General features: G+C 42.5%; 2 protein-coding genes across 10 annotated transcripts in view; both read left to right on the top strand.

Annotated features, from left to right (window-relative positions):
* LOC114642262 (zona pellucida sperm-binding protein 3-like) overlaps positions 1-14,885 on the top strand; it is a 392,210-nt gene that overhangs the window by 95,700 nt on the left and 281,625 nt on the right. The gene's annotated exons all lie outside the window — the stretch shown is intronic.
* The window catches only part of LOC114667074 (oocyte zinc finger protein XlCOF6-like), a 111,148-nt gene that overhangs the window by 34,472 nt on the left and 61,791 nt on the right, over positions 1-14,885 (top strand). For 3 of the 6 annotated variants that reach the window (XM_051925105.1, XM_051925100.1, XM_051925101.1), the window contains exons 1-2: positions 10,477-10,533; positions 11,587-12,136. The exons of 2 other annotated variants lie outside the window; for them this stretch is intronic. In XM_051925105.1, coding sequence (XP_051781065.1) covers positions 11,620-12,136 — 517 coding nt within the window. In that variant the 5' untranslated portion in view covers positions 10,477-10,533; positions 11,587-11,619. Of the gene's footprint in view, positions 1-10,476; positions 10,534-11,586; positions 12,137-14,885 lie in introns of those variants that run through there. One more of the 6 variants, XM_051925109.1, reaches the window with a different exon arrangement.

Raw genomic sequence — 14,885 nt, 5'->3', positions numbered from 1 at the left:
TCTGTTGCAATTTTTATTATCTTTCTATGAATTAGTTGTTTACAATTGAATAAAGCTTGTTTTTAAAGTCATCAAATTTTGAATAAGCAAACTGTAAAGTGGTGGAATTTTATTTATTCAATTGTCAGCTGCTGTGAATGTATGACTACCTTCAAGACCCTGAAGGTTGTGTTTCTATGCGCCATATTATTATTGGTTTTTATTTTGATTTTTTTTCTTTACATTGTGTAATTTGTGATTTTATTTTGCAGCCATGCCTTTAAAACTTTTAGTGATTAGTACTTTGAGGATTTGAGTACTAGTTACAGCAGCATAGATTGACCAAGAGAACAAAATGACTTCATTTTGAACCTGGTATGTTATATGCGTCCATTCATTTTCCATCGTCACTTATGCATTTTAGGGTCACACGGAGATGACTGTCCCATGGCAGAAGTTGAGAGAAAAAAAAAAAACCCAAGGGGACAGCAGATCTCCAGACAGAGCGCCTTTCCACACACATCAAGTCACATTTACTGTACACAACAGTGTTGTGGTCTCCACTTCACCTCAAATCTCATTATTTGAATGTGGGAGGAAATCCCAGAACTCTGGGACTGTGTGACTGACAGCAGTGGTAGCCACCGCACCAGCAAATGACTTTGTGTTATACGTGTCACACGGCCATCAGATGAAGAGGACTTCCTGCCTGTTAGGGGTGTTAGGGTGGAAGACTCAAGGGAGGCGTGAAGTTGTGGCTTCAGGTGAGGCTTTTGTTCATTTTACTGGGTACAGAAGAGGGGGACTGTTGTGGAGAAATCTCGGAAAAAACAAGCAGAGTCTTCAGAAAGGCAAGTCAGAATTGAAGACTTTACTGCACAGCATAGAAAACAATTGCAGAGCACATAAAGTCTGTCTCAGTTCATGAAGTGAGTCCAGAGAGCCCTAAATATATTACAAGTCTTATCACACAATGCTCACCTTCTGGACTCGTTTCCCAACATCTACTGTATAGAGGTTCCCATGATGTTGTTCCCGCTCAGCACCTTTACCCATAACAATCACCTGACGTTCCACACCTTCTCATACCAATATTCTTGCCCCTGAAGACATCCCCATAACAGTCTTCTTCCTGATAAACTTTCTCATAATAATATTTTTGCTGGCAGGACATATTTGCCATCTGGCAGTGAGCATCACCTGATTACTCCTCCCTTCATTCTTACGGCCTAATCCTGAGCTGTTAAGATCAATGGCCTTTCAGTTGTTAATCAATTCTTAACTTAACAATTAAGTTGGAATCAGAAGGACCCATGTATGAAAACTGGACTGCTCAGTTATAATTCAATAAATGATTACTTGTTTCACTAGTGTCCTGTAAGGCTAAGGCTAACATAATAGACAACTGTGCCAGTGAATGGCAGCACACAGCTTCACTGATAAGGGCAAAGCTGCGAACAACCTTGACACGGCGCTTCATGCTTGAGAGACGAGCCTTGAACAATTGCTTCTCTAAGCTCACTCATATGTGCTACTATATCTTATTATTATTATTATTATAATTATTATTATTATCACTAAGCTGTATAAAGAAACATTGCCATATAAACTTAAATGCTACTGTAAAACATATACAGGTGCTGGTCATAAAATTAGAATATCATGACAAAGTTGATTTATTTCAGTAATTCCATTCAAAAAGTGAAACTTATATATTAGATTCATTCATTACACACAGACTGATGTATTTCAAATGTTTATTTATTTTAATGTTGATTATAACTGACAACTAATGAGAGTCCCAAATTCAGTATCTCGGAAAATTAGAATATTGTGAAAAGGTTCAATATTGAAGACACCTGGTGCCACACTCTAATCAGCTAATTAACTCAAAAGCCTTTAAATGGTCTCTCAGTCCAGTTCTGTAAGCTACACAATCATGGGGAAGACTGCTGACTTGACAGTTGTCCAAAAGACGACCATTGACACCTTGCACAAGGAGGGCAAGACACAAAAGGTCACTGCTAAAGAGGCTGGCTGTTCACAGAGCTCTGTGTCCAAGCACATAAATAGAGAGGTGAAGGGAAGGACAAGATGTGGTAGAAAAAAGTGTACAAGCAATAGGGATAACCGCACCCTGGAGAGGATTGTGAAACAAAACCCATTCAAAAATGTGGGGGAGATTCACAAAGAGTGGACTGCAGCTGAAGTCAGTGCTTCAAGAACAACCACGCACAGACGTATGCAAGACATGGGTTTCAGCTGTCGCATTCCTTGTGTCAAGCCACTCTTGAACAAGAGACAGCGTCAGAAGCGTCTCGCCTGGGCTAAAGACAAAAAGGACTGGACTGCTGCTGAGTGGTCCAAAGTTATGATCTCTGATGAAAGTTAATTTTGCATTTCCTTTGGAAATCAAGGTCCCAGAGTCTGGAGGAAGAGAGGAGACGAACAGAAGCCACGTTGCGTGAGGTCCAGTGTAAAGTTTCCACAGTCAGTGATAGTTTGGGGTGCCATGTCATCTGCTGGTGTTGGTCCATTGTGTTTTCTGAGGTCCAAGGTCAACGCTGCCATCTACCAGGAAGTTTTAGAGCACTTCATGCTTCCTGCTGCTGACGAACTTTATGGAGATGCAGATTTCATTTTCCAACAGGAGCTGGCACCTGCACACAGTGCCAAAGCTACCAGTACCTGGTTTAAGGACCATGGTATCGCTGTTCTTGATTGGCAAGCAAACTCGCCTGACCTTAATCCCATAGAAAATCTATGAGGTATTGTGAAGAGGAAGATGCAATACGCCAGACCCAACAATTCAGAAGAGCTGAAGGCCACTATCAGAGCAACATGGGCTCTCATAACACCTGAGCAGTGCCACAGACTGATCGACTCCATGCCACGCCGCATTGCTGCAGTAATCCATGCCAAAGGAGCCCCAACTAAATATTGAGTGCTGTACGTGCTCATACTTTTCATGTTCATACCTTTCAGTTGGCCAACATTTCTAAAAATCCTTTTTTTGCATTGGTCTTAATTGATATTCTAATTTTCCGAGATACTGAATTTGGGACTTTCATTAGTTGTCAGTTATAATCATCAACATTAAAAGAAATAAACATTTGAAATACATCAGTCTGTGTGTAATGAATGAATCTAATATACAAGTTTCACTTTTTGAATGGAATTACTGAAATAAATCAACTTTGTCATGATTTTCTAATTTTATGACCAGCACCTGTATGTGCGTGCTAATATAAAAGCCCATGAATGCAGACAGCAGTGCTTGTTATCGTGGCACACAGCTGCCCAGTGGTCTGACAGAGGCTTATGTCACGGCACTTGTTCAGGAAAAAGTCCCCCAACTTTCAATAATCAACTCTTAAGCCCCTATAGTGTTCAAACTAATATCATGATACATTGTGTTTTAATTTAATTGTCTAAGGTACTGATGAACCCTAACTTTCACCAGCTAAACCAAGGAGCTGGTGGTGGATTTTAGGAGGCCCAGGCCCCTCATGGACCCTGTGATCATCAGAGGTGACTGTGTGCAGATGGTACAGACCTATAAATACCTGGGAGTGCAGCTGGATGATAAATTAGACTGGACTGCCAATACCGATACTCTGTGCAAGAAAGGACAGAGCCGACTATATTTCCTTAGAAGACTGGCGTCCTTCAACATATGCAATAAGATGCTGCAGATGTTCTATCAGACGGTTGTGGCGAGCACCTTCTTCTACATGGTGCTGGGGAGGCAGCATATAGAAGAGGGACGCCTCACACCTGGACAAACTGGTCAGGAAGGCAGGCTCTATTGTAGGCATGGAGCTGGACAGTTTGACATCTATGGCAGAGCGACAGGCACTGAGCAGGCTCCTGTCAATAATGGAGAATCCACTGCATCCACTGAACAGTATCATCTCCAGACAGAGGAGCAGCTTCAGGTGACAGTTATGATACAATTGATTACATCTCTTTTGGTTTTCCAGTTAGAGCCCAGGCAGGTGACGTGACTTGCTCATGGTCAGACAGTATCAACAGCAGGATTTGAAGCCACAGCCTCAGGGTTTGAAGTCCAAAGCCTTAACCACTACACCACCCTGCCTGCCATAATACAACCTGCTCATTGAGCAGCTTAGTTTGCGTTCTTAGGCTACCAGGTACAGTAGCTCTCTGTCTTAGTATGTTGTCTGGCCTCTGGTCCAGAGTGGTTTGGATGGAGTAGTAGAGACACGGTATGGCCCCACTGTGGATATGACAGCAGAAACATCCCCATGGACATGACGTGAATGGAGCAGCAGAGACACAGCATACCTCTCAGTTTATCAGACCTTGACACTCCTCTCAGATGAGCACTGTGCATGTACTGCTATTCAACACGACTCCTTTACCCCCATAATCCAGTTCTGCTGCCAGCAAGTACAAACCTGGTCCTTTCATCTCAGCCACCAGCCTCTATTTCATCCCTTGTCCTTTCGTCTTGGCCCCCTGTATTCCCCTGGGCTAGCTAGCCAGATAATGAACCTGACAGACAAGATCTGGCGTATGTAGCTCCACTGCAGGGTCGAGGTTAAACATAGTACAATAAGATATTGTTACACAGTAATTAAAAGATAGATAGATAAATGAGAGAGAGAGAGAGATAACAACTATATGGTAGATATTACTCTAGGGCAGTGGTTTTCAATCTGTGGGGCAGACCCCCCTAGGGGGGCACGAAGACGTGAAAAAAAGAAAACAAGAATCGAAAATATGAAAAATACATCTATTGAAACCAAAACAAATTAACTTAAACTACATTCTGATACTAGAAAAATAAATATAGAGTTAGATAAATGTCGACAAAAGTTAAGTAGGTGCCACAGTGGTGCAGTGGGTAGCGCTGCTGCCTCGCAGTTGGGAGACCAGGGGACCCGGGTTCGCTTCCCGGGTCCTCCCTGCGTGGAGTTTGCATGTTCTCCCTGTGTCTGCGTGGGTTTCCTCCCACAGTCCAAAGATATGCAGGTTAGGTGGATTGGCGATTCTAAATTGGCCCTAGCATGTGCTTGGTGTTTGTGTGTGTCCTGCAGTGGGTTGGCACCCTGCCTGGGATTGGTTCCTGCCTTGTGCCCTGTGTTGGCTGGGATTGGCTCCAGCAGACCCTGTGTTCGGATTCAGCGGGTTGGAAAATGGATGGATGGAAGTTAAGTAGTGTGAGACATGCCCGGACACCATCAGACAGACACCGCATCTTTACAAAAGACACACGTTTATTTTCCTTTCTCTTCTCAATACAACACTGGCCCGCACAACACACTGTGCTCTTCGCACCAATCACCTTTCCTCCAGGCTTCTCTCTCTCTGTCCATGGGCCACCTTCCCTCTCTCCATTAGAGCTTCGTCCTGCTCTCACTCCCAACTCCAGCTCCCTGATTAGAGGGAGGTGGCCCCTTTTATCCTCACCTGGATGGGTTCCAGGTGCTCCGCCTGATGACACTTCCTGGTGTGGCGGAAGTGTCAGGAGAACACCCGGTAGCACTCCGGGTGTCCCTGGAAGGATCATCGTCCATGTTCCTGTGTGTGGCGGAAGTAGACGTTTCCCAGGCTCCATGAGGCTCGGGGCACCCCCTGGCGGTGGGCACGGGCCCCAACGGGCTTGAGCCTCCTTGCTCCCCTTCCGTGGCCCTCTCCTGATCCAGGGTGGTTGCCCCCTTGTGGCCCGGAGGACGAATATGCCATCTCCCGGTCCTTCCAGGCGTCCCAGCCGGGTCTGTTCCCCCAGCCTCCTGCGACAGTAGGTATAATAAAATATGCATTTATGATATATCATTAATTAAAAAAGAACAAATTGGTATTAGTGGGCTCCTTTCAAAAAAACATTGGGGGGGGGGGGGGGCGCGATTAAAACTGTTATGAAAACTCAGGTCGCAAATACTTAAAGGTTGAGAAACGCTGCTCTAAGGATAAACTTTACCTGCATTGCAAAGCACCTTTAAACCCACACCATATCTTCTTAACTGTCTCCACCTTTACAAGCCTATGCCAGTTTCTTTGAATAATAAAATTGCAATTAAAACAGATACACATAATTACATTTATAATATAATTAAATGTAGGTCTAAAAAACTTTCAAAATAATAAAATAAAATACGACTGAGCATGAGGACGATATTTTAAAAATATTTCAAATGTGGTATTTTAAACAAGTTTAAAATTGGGATAAAAGAAAGGTTGTAAGATTAGGGTTGGGTCCGTATTTAGCACAATGTCTCCGTGGCGTGTCTTCTTAAGAGTTAAGTGTACAGCTATAACAATTGGTTGGAGTTTTGGAGGACCACAAAAATAAAAAAATAAAAAATTGCTTAGATGCACCAAGTCCTCCACCAATCATCTCCTTGGACATGGCCTCCCAGAATGTCTCCAGCCTGACTACCCCTATGAAATTCTCCAGTGGCCTTTCATTGTAATCTATTGATACAAACGCGTGTGCAAACTCCTGCATGTAACACAGAGAAACACAGTTAGTAGTAAACTACTGTAATAATAAAAGCTCTATATTGCACTTTTTATGCAAGTAAACAGGCAGGTCACATTGCTTTACAAGAATAAATATACCCTAGTCATATAAAATAAAAATATAATAAAATAAAGGTTAACAACGGGTAAAATGAATATTGAATTATAAAACATTTAGAGTGAGAATTATATTAAATAAGACCTTGTTTAAAAAAAACTACCGTTTTAAAAAAAATATTTACAGATTTTGACAGTCAAATACAGAGTGATTTCCAAAGTTTATGTGTATAATAATAATAATAATAATAATTTTAAGTTTTCACACTACTGCTTTTTACATGTTGTTTTTAAAGACGCTCTTGTGCATCTATGAGCACATGAAGAGGAGACAGGCGTGTAGCTGATAAACCGGAGTGTCGGCAGCTCTCGCATAAGCTGTCACTTCCAAACGGAGACAAGATAAAACTGCTGCAAAAATGTGTGCACCGATTCAGCTAGGGTGGCGAGTCGCTTTCCTGAGCTGTTATTTGTCTCTATAACAATAAAAACACAAAAAGCGGGATTTAAGCGACTTTAGATGGCATTGTTTATGAATGTACAAGTTAGATTTTATTTGCCGTATTAAAAATATATTATACACTATAATGTATTGTAGTGTATTATACGGAGATAAAAACCGTAATAAACGTTAAAACGAGGCTGAAGTGCGCTTCTTTTATTCGGATTTTCCGTCTACTTAAATGCTGCTGTATTTTGCTTATTGTAGCCTGTAGATGGCACCAGATGCCTATTCTTGAATATACAGGGGACTGTAAATTGACATCTCGTTATCCAGTGCCGCGCCCTTATCTTTTTTCGCTGTGTGTTATCTCAAACTTTTAGTACTTGGGTGTGAAAATAAATGTGTTCTGGGGTGGACTTAAGAGGCAGAAGGCCCCTGGGCGTGAACCATTGTTCGGTCTCTCAGGGAACCACGGAAAAAAAAAACTAGAATGTAATGTCAAAGCTTAGGAGTTGTCTAAACAAAGAATAGCAAGTAGTTGCGAGTTTTGAAAGAGGTGCATGGAAATATACGCAAACCACACCCAAAATCACACGATTGCTGCAATGGTTTAAACTGTATTTTTAATTTGATTTGCAAACTCCATACATTTGAAAAACATAACAGACAACATAAACTGATTGTGGGCGGCACAGTGGGTTCACATCCAGGGTCCTCCCTGTGTGGAGTTTACATGCTCTCCTCGTGCTAACTTCGGACGTTAAAGTTTCCTCCAACAGTTGTACAATTTGGCGCTAATATGTGTGTGTGTGTGTGTGTGTGTGTGTTTGACCAGCGATGGACTGGCGCTCTGTCCAGGGTTTGTTCCTGTCTTGCATCCTCCGGCACATACAGTGTATCCGGAAAGTATTCACAGCACATCACTTTTTCCACATTTTGTTATGTTACAGCCTTATTCCAAAAGAGATTAAATTCATTTTTTTCCTCAGAATTCTGCACACAACACCCCATAATGACAACGTGAAAAAACTTTACTTGAGGTTCTTGCAAATTTATTAAAAATAAAAAAAAACTGAGAAAGCCCATGTACATAAGTATTCACAGCCTTTGCTCAATACTTTGTCGATGCACCTTTGGCAGCAATTACAGCCTCAAGTCTTTTTGAATATGATGCCACAAGCTTGGCACACTTAACCTTGGCCAGTTTCACCCATTCCTCTTTGCAGCACCTCTCAAGCTCCATCAGGTTGGATGGGAAGCGTCGGTGCACGGCCATTTTAAGATCTCTCCAGAGATGTTCAATCAGATTCAAGTCTGGGCTCTGGCTGGGCCACTCAAGGACATTCACAGAGTTGTCCTGAAGCCACTCCTTTGATATCTTGGCTTTGTGCTTAGGCTCGTTGTCCTGCTGAAAGATGAACCGTCGCCCCAGTCTGAGGTCAAGAGCGCTCTGGAGCAGGTTTTCACCCAGGATGTCTCTGTACATTGCTGCAGTCATCTTTCCCTTTATCCTGACTAGTCTCCCAGTTCCTGCCACTGAAAAACATCCCCAGAGCATGATGCTGCCACCACCATGCTTCACTGTAGGGATGGTATTGGCCTGGTGATGAGCGGTGCCTTGTTTCCTCCAAACGTGATGCCTGGCATTCACACCAAAGAGTTCAATCTTTGTCTTATCAGACCAGAGAATTTTCTTTCTCATGGTCTGAGAGTCCTTCAGGTGCCTTTTGGCAAACTCCAGGTGGACTGCCATGTGCCTTTTAATAAGGAGTGGCTTCCGTCTGGCCACTCTACCATACAGGCCTGATTGGTGGATTGCTGCAGAGATGGTTGTCCTTCTGGAAGGTTCTCCTCTCTCCACAGAGGACCTCTGGAGCTCTGACAGAGTGACCATCGGGTTCTTGGTCACCTCCCTGACTAAGGCCCTTCTCCCCCAATCGCTCAGTTTAGATGGCCAGCCAGTTCTAGGAAGAGTACTGGTGGTTTCAAACTTCTTCCACTTATGGATGATGGAGGTCACTGTGCTCATTGGGACCTTCAAAGCTGCAGAAATTTTTCTGTAACCTTCCCCAGATATGTGCCTCGAGACAATCCTGTCTCGGAGGTCTACAGACAATTCCTTTGACTTCATCCTTGGTTTGTGCTCTGACATGAACTATCAACTGTGGGACCTTATATAGACAGGTGTGTGCCTTTCCAAATCATGTCCAGTCAACTGAATTTACCACAGGTGGACTCCAATTAAGCTGCAGAAACATCTCAAGATGATCAGGGGAAACAGAATGCACCTGAGCTCAATTTCGAGCTTCATGGTAAAGGCTGTGAATACTTATGTACATGTGCTTTCTCAATTATTTTATTTTTAATAAATTTGCAAAAATCTCAAGTAAACGTTTTTCACGTTGTCATTATGGGGTGTTGTGTGTAGAATTCTGAGTAAAAAAATGAATTTAATCCATTTTGGAATAAGGCTGTAACATAACAAAATGTGGAAAAAGTGATGCGCTGTGAATACTTTCCGGATGCACTGTATTTCCCATTGGGATTAATAAAGTATCTATCTATCTATCTATCTATCTATCTATCTATCTATCTATCTATCTATCTATCTATCTATCTATCTATCTATCCCCGCGACCCTAGTCTGGATTAAGCAGGTCAGAAAAAGACCTGACATAAACCGTTGGTTCTTGGATTCAGTACTGGGGAACCGGTATGATTGCATGGTTTCTTCCTCCCCGAATCACAATCAGTGCGTCATTTTATCTTTAACCGATCTCCTTTATTTAGCCTTAAAACCAAGGCGCAAAAAACAAACAAAAAAACCCAGCTAATATATAAATGCTTTGTATATTCTAATAAACGGTACCAAACATAGTTTTGCGATTTTTGCATTAACTCCGATACAAAGTTGTGAGTTTCCCCTTGGGATTAATAAAGTATCTATCTATCTATCTATCTATCTATCTATCTATCTATCTATCTATCTATCTATCTATCTATCTATCTATCTATCTATCTATCTATCTAAAGCAACCATGATATATCATATTGCTTAATTAAACCATTCGCCCCATTAAACACAATATTTATTTGGAACAAAACCTGCTGCGACATGTGGTCCCGGGCAGAATTTGAGAACCACTAACATAAGTGTACATGCCAGTAACTTTACACTCTGCCCTGCTCATTGCAGTTTGATGTTTGCTTTCCAATAACCGTGTATAACACATTTTGCCGTAAAACACTGACGTTATGTTCGAATGCATGATATTGTAGTTTCATAATAATTAGATGACATTTAATTGTGTGTTGTTTTCATAGTTTTACTAATTTCTGTATGTATATCGCTGTACGTTTCATGTTGTTATCCGTTACATAATTACCATCTTATTTAGTTCAGTTCGGCACTGGAAACTTCTCGCCGAATGAGTACAGAAGACTATGAGGGCTTTTATTTTGACACGATTTGTTTTGCCGGAAGTGTTTGTTTTGGGTTGCCTCTGTTGCTGGTGTTGCGCTATTCAGTCCTACTAGAGAAAACATTTCCGAAAAGAGACGAGGTAAGTAATAACAAAATGTATTGTAAGGAGACATGGAGTCATGAGGGGTGCAGTTGTCCAGAAGGTCAGAGACACCCGATCGGGGCTTGGAGCGTCTGCGGAGTTCCCCTGTCCACATTAACCCGGACTCATAACCGATACGAATAAACCAGAGTGACGGCTTCGGGCCAGTAATGGCCATTTTAAATATTAAAGGCGTTACGAGCGGTGTATTTTTCAGGACTGGTTAGCGCATTATATTTATTTTTTAAGCGACTGGCTTTACCATGTGCCTGCCGGTGAGACCTGCAGACTGACCCTTCATTTAGTCTTTCTGTTGTCGGACGTGTCCACCAAGTGTATTCGTGAGCCCACGTGCAGCATGTCAAATATGAAAGGCCCTGAACAACCCAATCGCAGTCGAAGTTGCACAAAATCGACCCTTTGCTAGTCAGTGCATTTCAAGCCACAAAACTTTCAAATACAAGGTCTAAAATTTGTAATATTTATTTATTTTTCAAACAATTGATTTATTGTCATGACGCAAGTTAGTGTATAAGTTGTAGAATACTCTGTCTTTTTGTTCATCTAGAATAAGTAACCGGTTTGCATAAACAGTGTGAATCAGTAGTTGGCTGCAAGCGAATAAGTAGCTGTGAATTAAGTAGCCAACTTCTGCCGTGTGAAAAATAACCGTTATTTGCATGCTGAAACGGAATGAATTTCAGAGAAATAACGTTTCTGTGACACACCTGATGAAGGATATACAACCAAAAGACTTTTAACAGCTGCAATCTTGGGACGAAAGCCAATGGTATCCTGAAGTATATAACGGTTATCTCCGCACAAAAAGAACTGTTCCTTTCCTGCAGGGGACAAGTAGTAGTTTATTGTTTATACAAATATAATTCCTTTGCATACATGCTCCAGTTTCCTCCATAGCAGTAATTGGTTGATTTTTACCTGTAAGTTTTTCTTTTCAATAGATTCTTTACTAGTATAGAGGTATATGTAAAGTATTAGAGCAAACGCGCCAAGCAGTTGCTCAAAGTCTACTCTTCTCTTTGTACAGAGTAAAAAAAAAGCTGCCATATCCAGTAATACAAAATGGAGGAGGTGTGCCCATCTGTCCAGGAACGTCTAGACGTAGGAAATAAATGTGAAGAGGGGGTTTCAAAAGAAATGTGTGGTGATGAAGAAGAAGAGAAGAATCACTTGCTGGAGACGGGGCCCCTTTCCATGTATTCCATGGAAAAAAGTTTGGACATTAAAGAAGAGGACGAAGAGTGGGAATCTGCTTACCTTCAACAGGAGAGTCACACCATTAAAGAGGAGGATTATGAAAGGGTGACAGTCGACATGAAAACAGACCCCGAGTCTACATCTCACATCACCAACAAATGGAAGGATGAAGTCATACATTGTATAAAGGAAGAAGAAGACCACCTTAAATCAGAGTTTGACTTTCAGGCTCTTTATCTAGACAAACAGGATCCTGGATTAGACTTCACACCTGGCAGTAACTGCTCTCTGCAGCATCGTTCTCACCCGGTGAAGTCAGAAACGTTGGAATTTGACATGGAGAGGTCTGCAGTAGCATCAGGGTCAGGTGATTCTGGAACAGGTAGGTGCTAATATGGTCAGTTAATTGTTACCTGGGAGCCATTTGATCTCAAATCTGAAGGTTTGCTTTGATCTGTGGATTTTGCATTGACAAGTTAAAACGTCGCTTGCCTTTATAGTTTTCTTAAAATATTGTCCTTCCCCAATGAGCCTTTACATGGAGACCAGCTGTGTTACTTTTCTTATGTAAAGGGAAGGTTCAGTAAAACAGTCCAGTTAAGAAAAAAATCAAAATTCATTTCACCTTTTTCCACAGCAGATTGACAATAACTGCCATTCACTAGACATCTGTTATTGTACGTATTAATAATTTACTTCACTGTAGTAGTTAAAGCCTAATTTGATTACGCCTAATGATATGCTGCTAATTATCTTTTGTGTTTATCAACACAGGGCAGTAGCCATTGTAACGGACAGCTGGGACTCGTACTCAGCTGGGATGCCTTCATAAGGGAAAGTACAGAGGGGAGGAGCTTGCATGGGGTAGCACCTCTCCCAGAACAACAGAGGCTTGCTATGGTGCCACGGGTTTGGAAACATAGAATAACCCCCCTGCTGGGGCCCATGGCCTCCATCAGGGAGTGCATGGAGAGCAGCTGAGCCCTCCTCTGCAGGGCAGCCGCCATATCTGAAAGTGCTACTGGAAGGAGTTTGTGGAACACCTGGAACACTTCCAGGTGCTCTATAAAAGGGGCTGCCTCACTCCATTCAGGGAGCCAGACTCGGGAGGCAGTGGATGAAACATGAGGGAGGAATGGAGGTGGAAGAGAGAGAGAGAGAGAAAAGAGAAGAAAGGACCTTGTGCTATTTGGTGCTTATTGTATCGTGCTGCATAGGTGGGAAACGAAAGCGTTTCCCACTCTGAATAAAGCCTGTGTTGTGCTGGGACTTGTGCTTCTGTGTGTCGTGTTGGGTGTTCAGAGCGCTGTGTGCCCCTGGTGTTCAAAATGCACTGATAATACTGTTAGATCTTTTCTTATTGCAATGTTGTGTTTTTGCACACCTCACCAAGTAGTAAGGCTGCACTCCATCACAGTTTGCATTTCAGAAATGATGGCCCAATGAAATATTACCTTAAAGCACATCAAGAAGGCTCACCAGATTTGGTATGGGGCTGCATGGAGTAAACTTAAATTAAGTCGATACATACACACCGTTACAGTCCTGCACACCCGGCATGTGTTTCTTATATCAGTTCTCTGATGTCACATGTGGTGTTTGTGGTTTTATTTGTGGTGGTTTGTAGTCTACTGCTTTCACATCTGTGGGAAACGCTCAAGCAAGAGCCTCGCTGTACTGAGCACACAAAGCAACACATTTGAAATTGAAAAGGCAGTCAAAGTAGCGTCCACCGCTTAACCACTAAATGGGATTGGAGGTAAATAATTCCACAATGGCTTCATTTATTTATACTTCATAATCCTAAAGGTTACTGCAGGATAGATCAGGTATGGAAAGCAAAGAAAAGTGCAACATGGTGTCAAGAAGAAATCCAAATTAATATTACATGTCAGGTGTGATATAAATTAGGTCTGGGAAAGTTAACAAGTTAAGTTTTGCGATTAATGTGTATTGTTTAATGCATTAAAAAATATTGTTACGTATACATACATTCCTGGGTAGGCAGTAGACAATCACCTCAGGCAAGTCAAGTCAAATTGGGGAGCGGGCACTGGTACAGTACGTTGCCGCACCCACTACACGACAAAACAACTCAGGACCCCAGATGGCAACCCCCCCCGGGCAGACACGTGGTCCAGTCCCACCCTCCAGAACTGACTCTCTATCTGCCACAGCCAGGTGTTACGTGGGCAACCCATTGGCCTGGTCCAGCCACTCGGATCCCCAACAATGAGGATTTTATGAGCCGTATCACCCTCGGGGAAACGCGCCACATGGCTGTAGTGCCATAACTGACGCTCCCTCACAATGCAGGTAATGTGCCTCATTCAGGACTCCATGAGCAACACAAAGTCAAACCAACGGTACCCAAGGATTCTCTGAAGAGACATAGTACCAAAGGAGTCCAGTCTTCATCTCAGGTCACTGGATAGCGTCTATGTCTCACAAACATATAGCAAGACAGGAAGCACCAGGGCTCTAAAGACTTGGACTTTTGTCCTTTTGTGATACCGGGAGCACCACACACCTCTTTCCAGCGACCCCATGACCCCCATGCTCTCCCAATCCATCCACTGACTTGTTAGGAAGAGTCACCAGAGACATGAATGTCACTGCCAAGGTAAGTAAACCTCTCAACAAGGTCAACACTCTCTGCTGATGACTGTGCCCAAGAGGTCATTAAAGGCCTGGATCTTGGTTTTTATCCAGGATACTCGCAAGCCCAGACACTCAGACTCCTCACTCAGTCTCACGAGCGCCCCGATCAGAGCCTCCATTGCCTTTGCGAAGATCACAGCATCATCAGCACAGTTGAGATCAGTGAATCTCTCTTCACCGACAGATGCCCCACAGCCTCAGGACCTCACAACCTTGCCCAACACCCAGTCTATACAAGCATTGAACAGAGTAGGAGCAAGAACACCTCAGGCAGTAAAACGATGATACAAATAAGTTAATTGTGAACCTAAAGAATTACATACACATCCAGTACCGTATTTATTTACTGCCTTTAAACATTTTAAGAAATACATTTTTCATTTAAAAGTTTCAAATTTCTTATTACGCAATTCACAATGCCTCACTCAATAATATTGAAATTGATGTAGAGGAGTAGGAGGAAAGGGAAT

This window comes from Erpetoichthys calabaricus, chromosome 1 (assembly GCF_900747795.2).
Source record: "Erpetoichthys calabaricus chromosome 1, fErpCal1.3, whole genome shotgun sequence".
In the NCBI taxonomy this organism is placed as follows: Eukaryota; Metazoa; Chordata; class Cladistia; order Polypteriformes; family Polypteridae; genus Erpetoichthys; species Erpetoichthys calabaricus.
The sequence above is the reverse complement of the archived record's forward strand: the minus strand, read 5'-3'. Positions and strand labels throughout refer to the sequence as shown.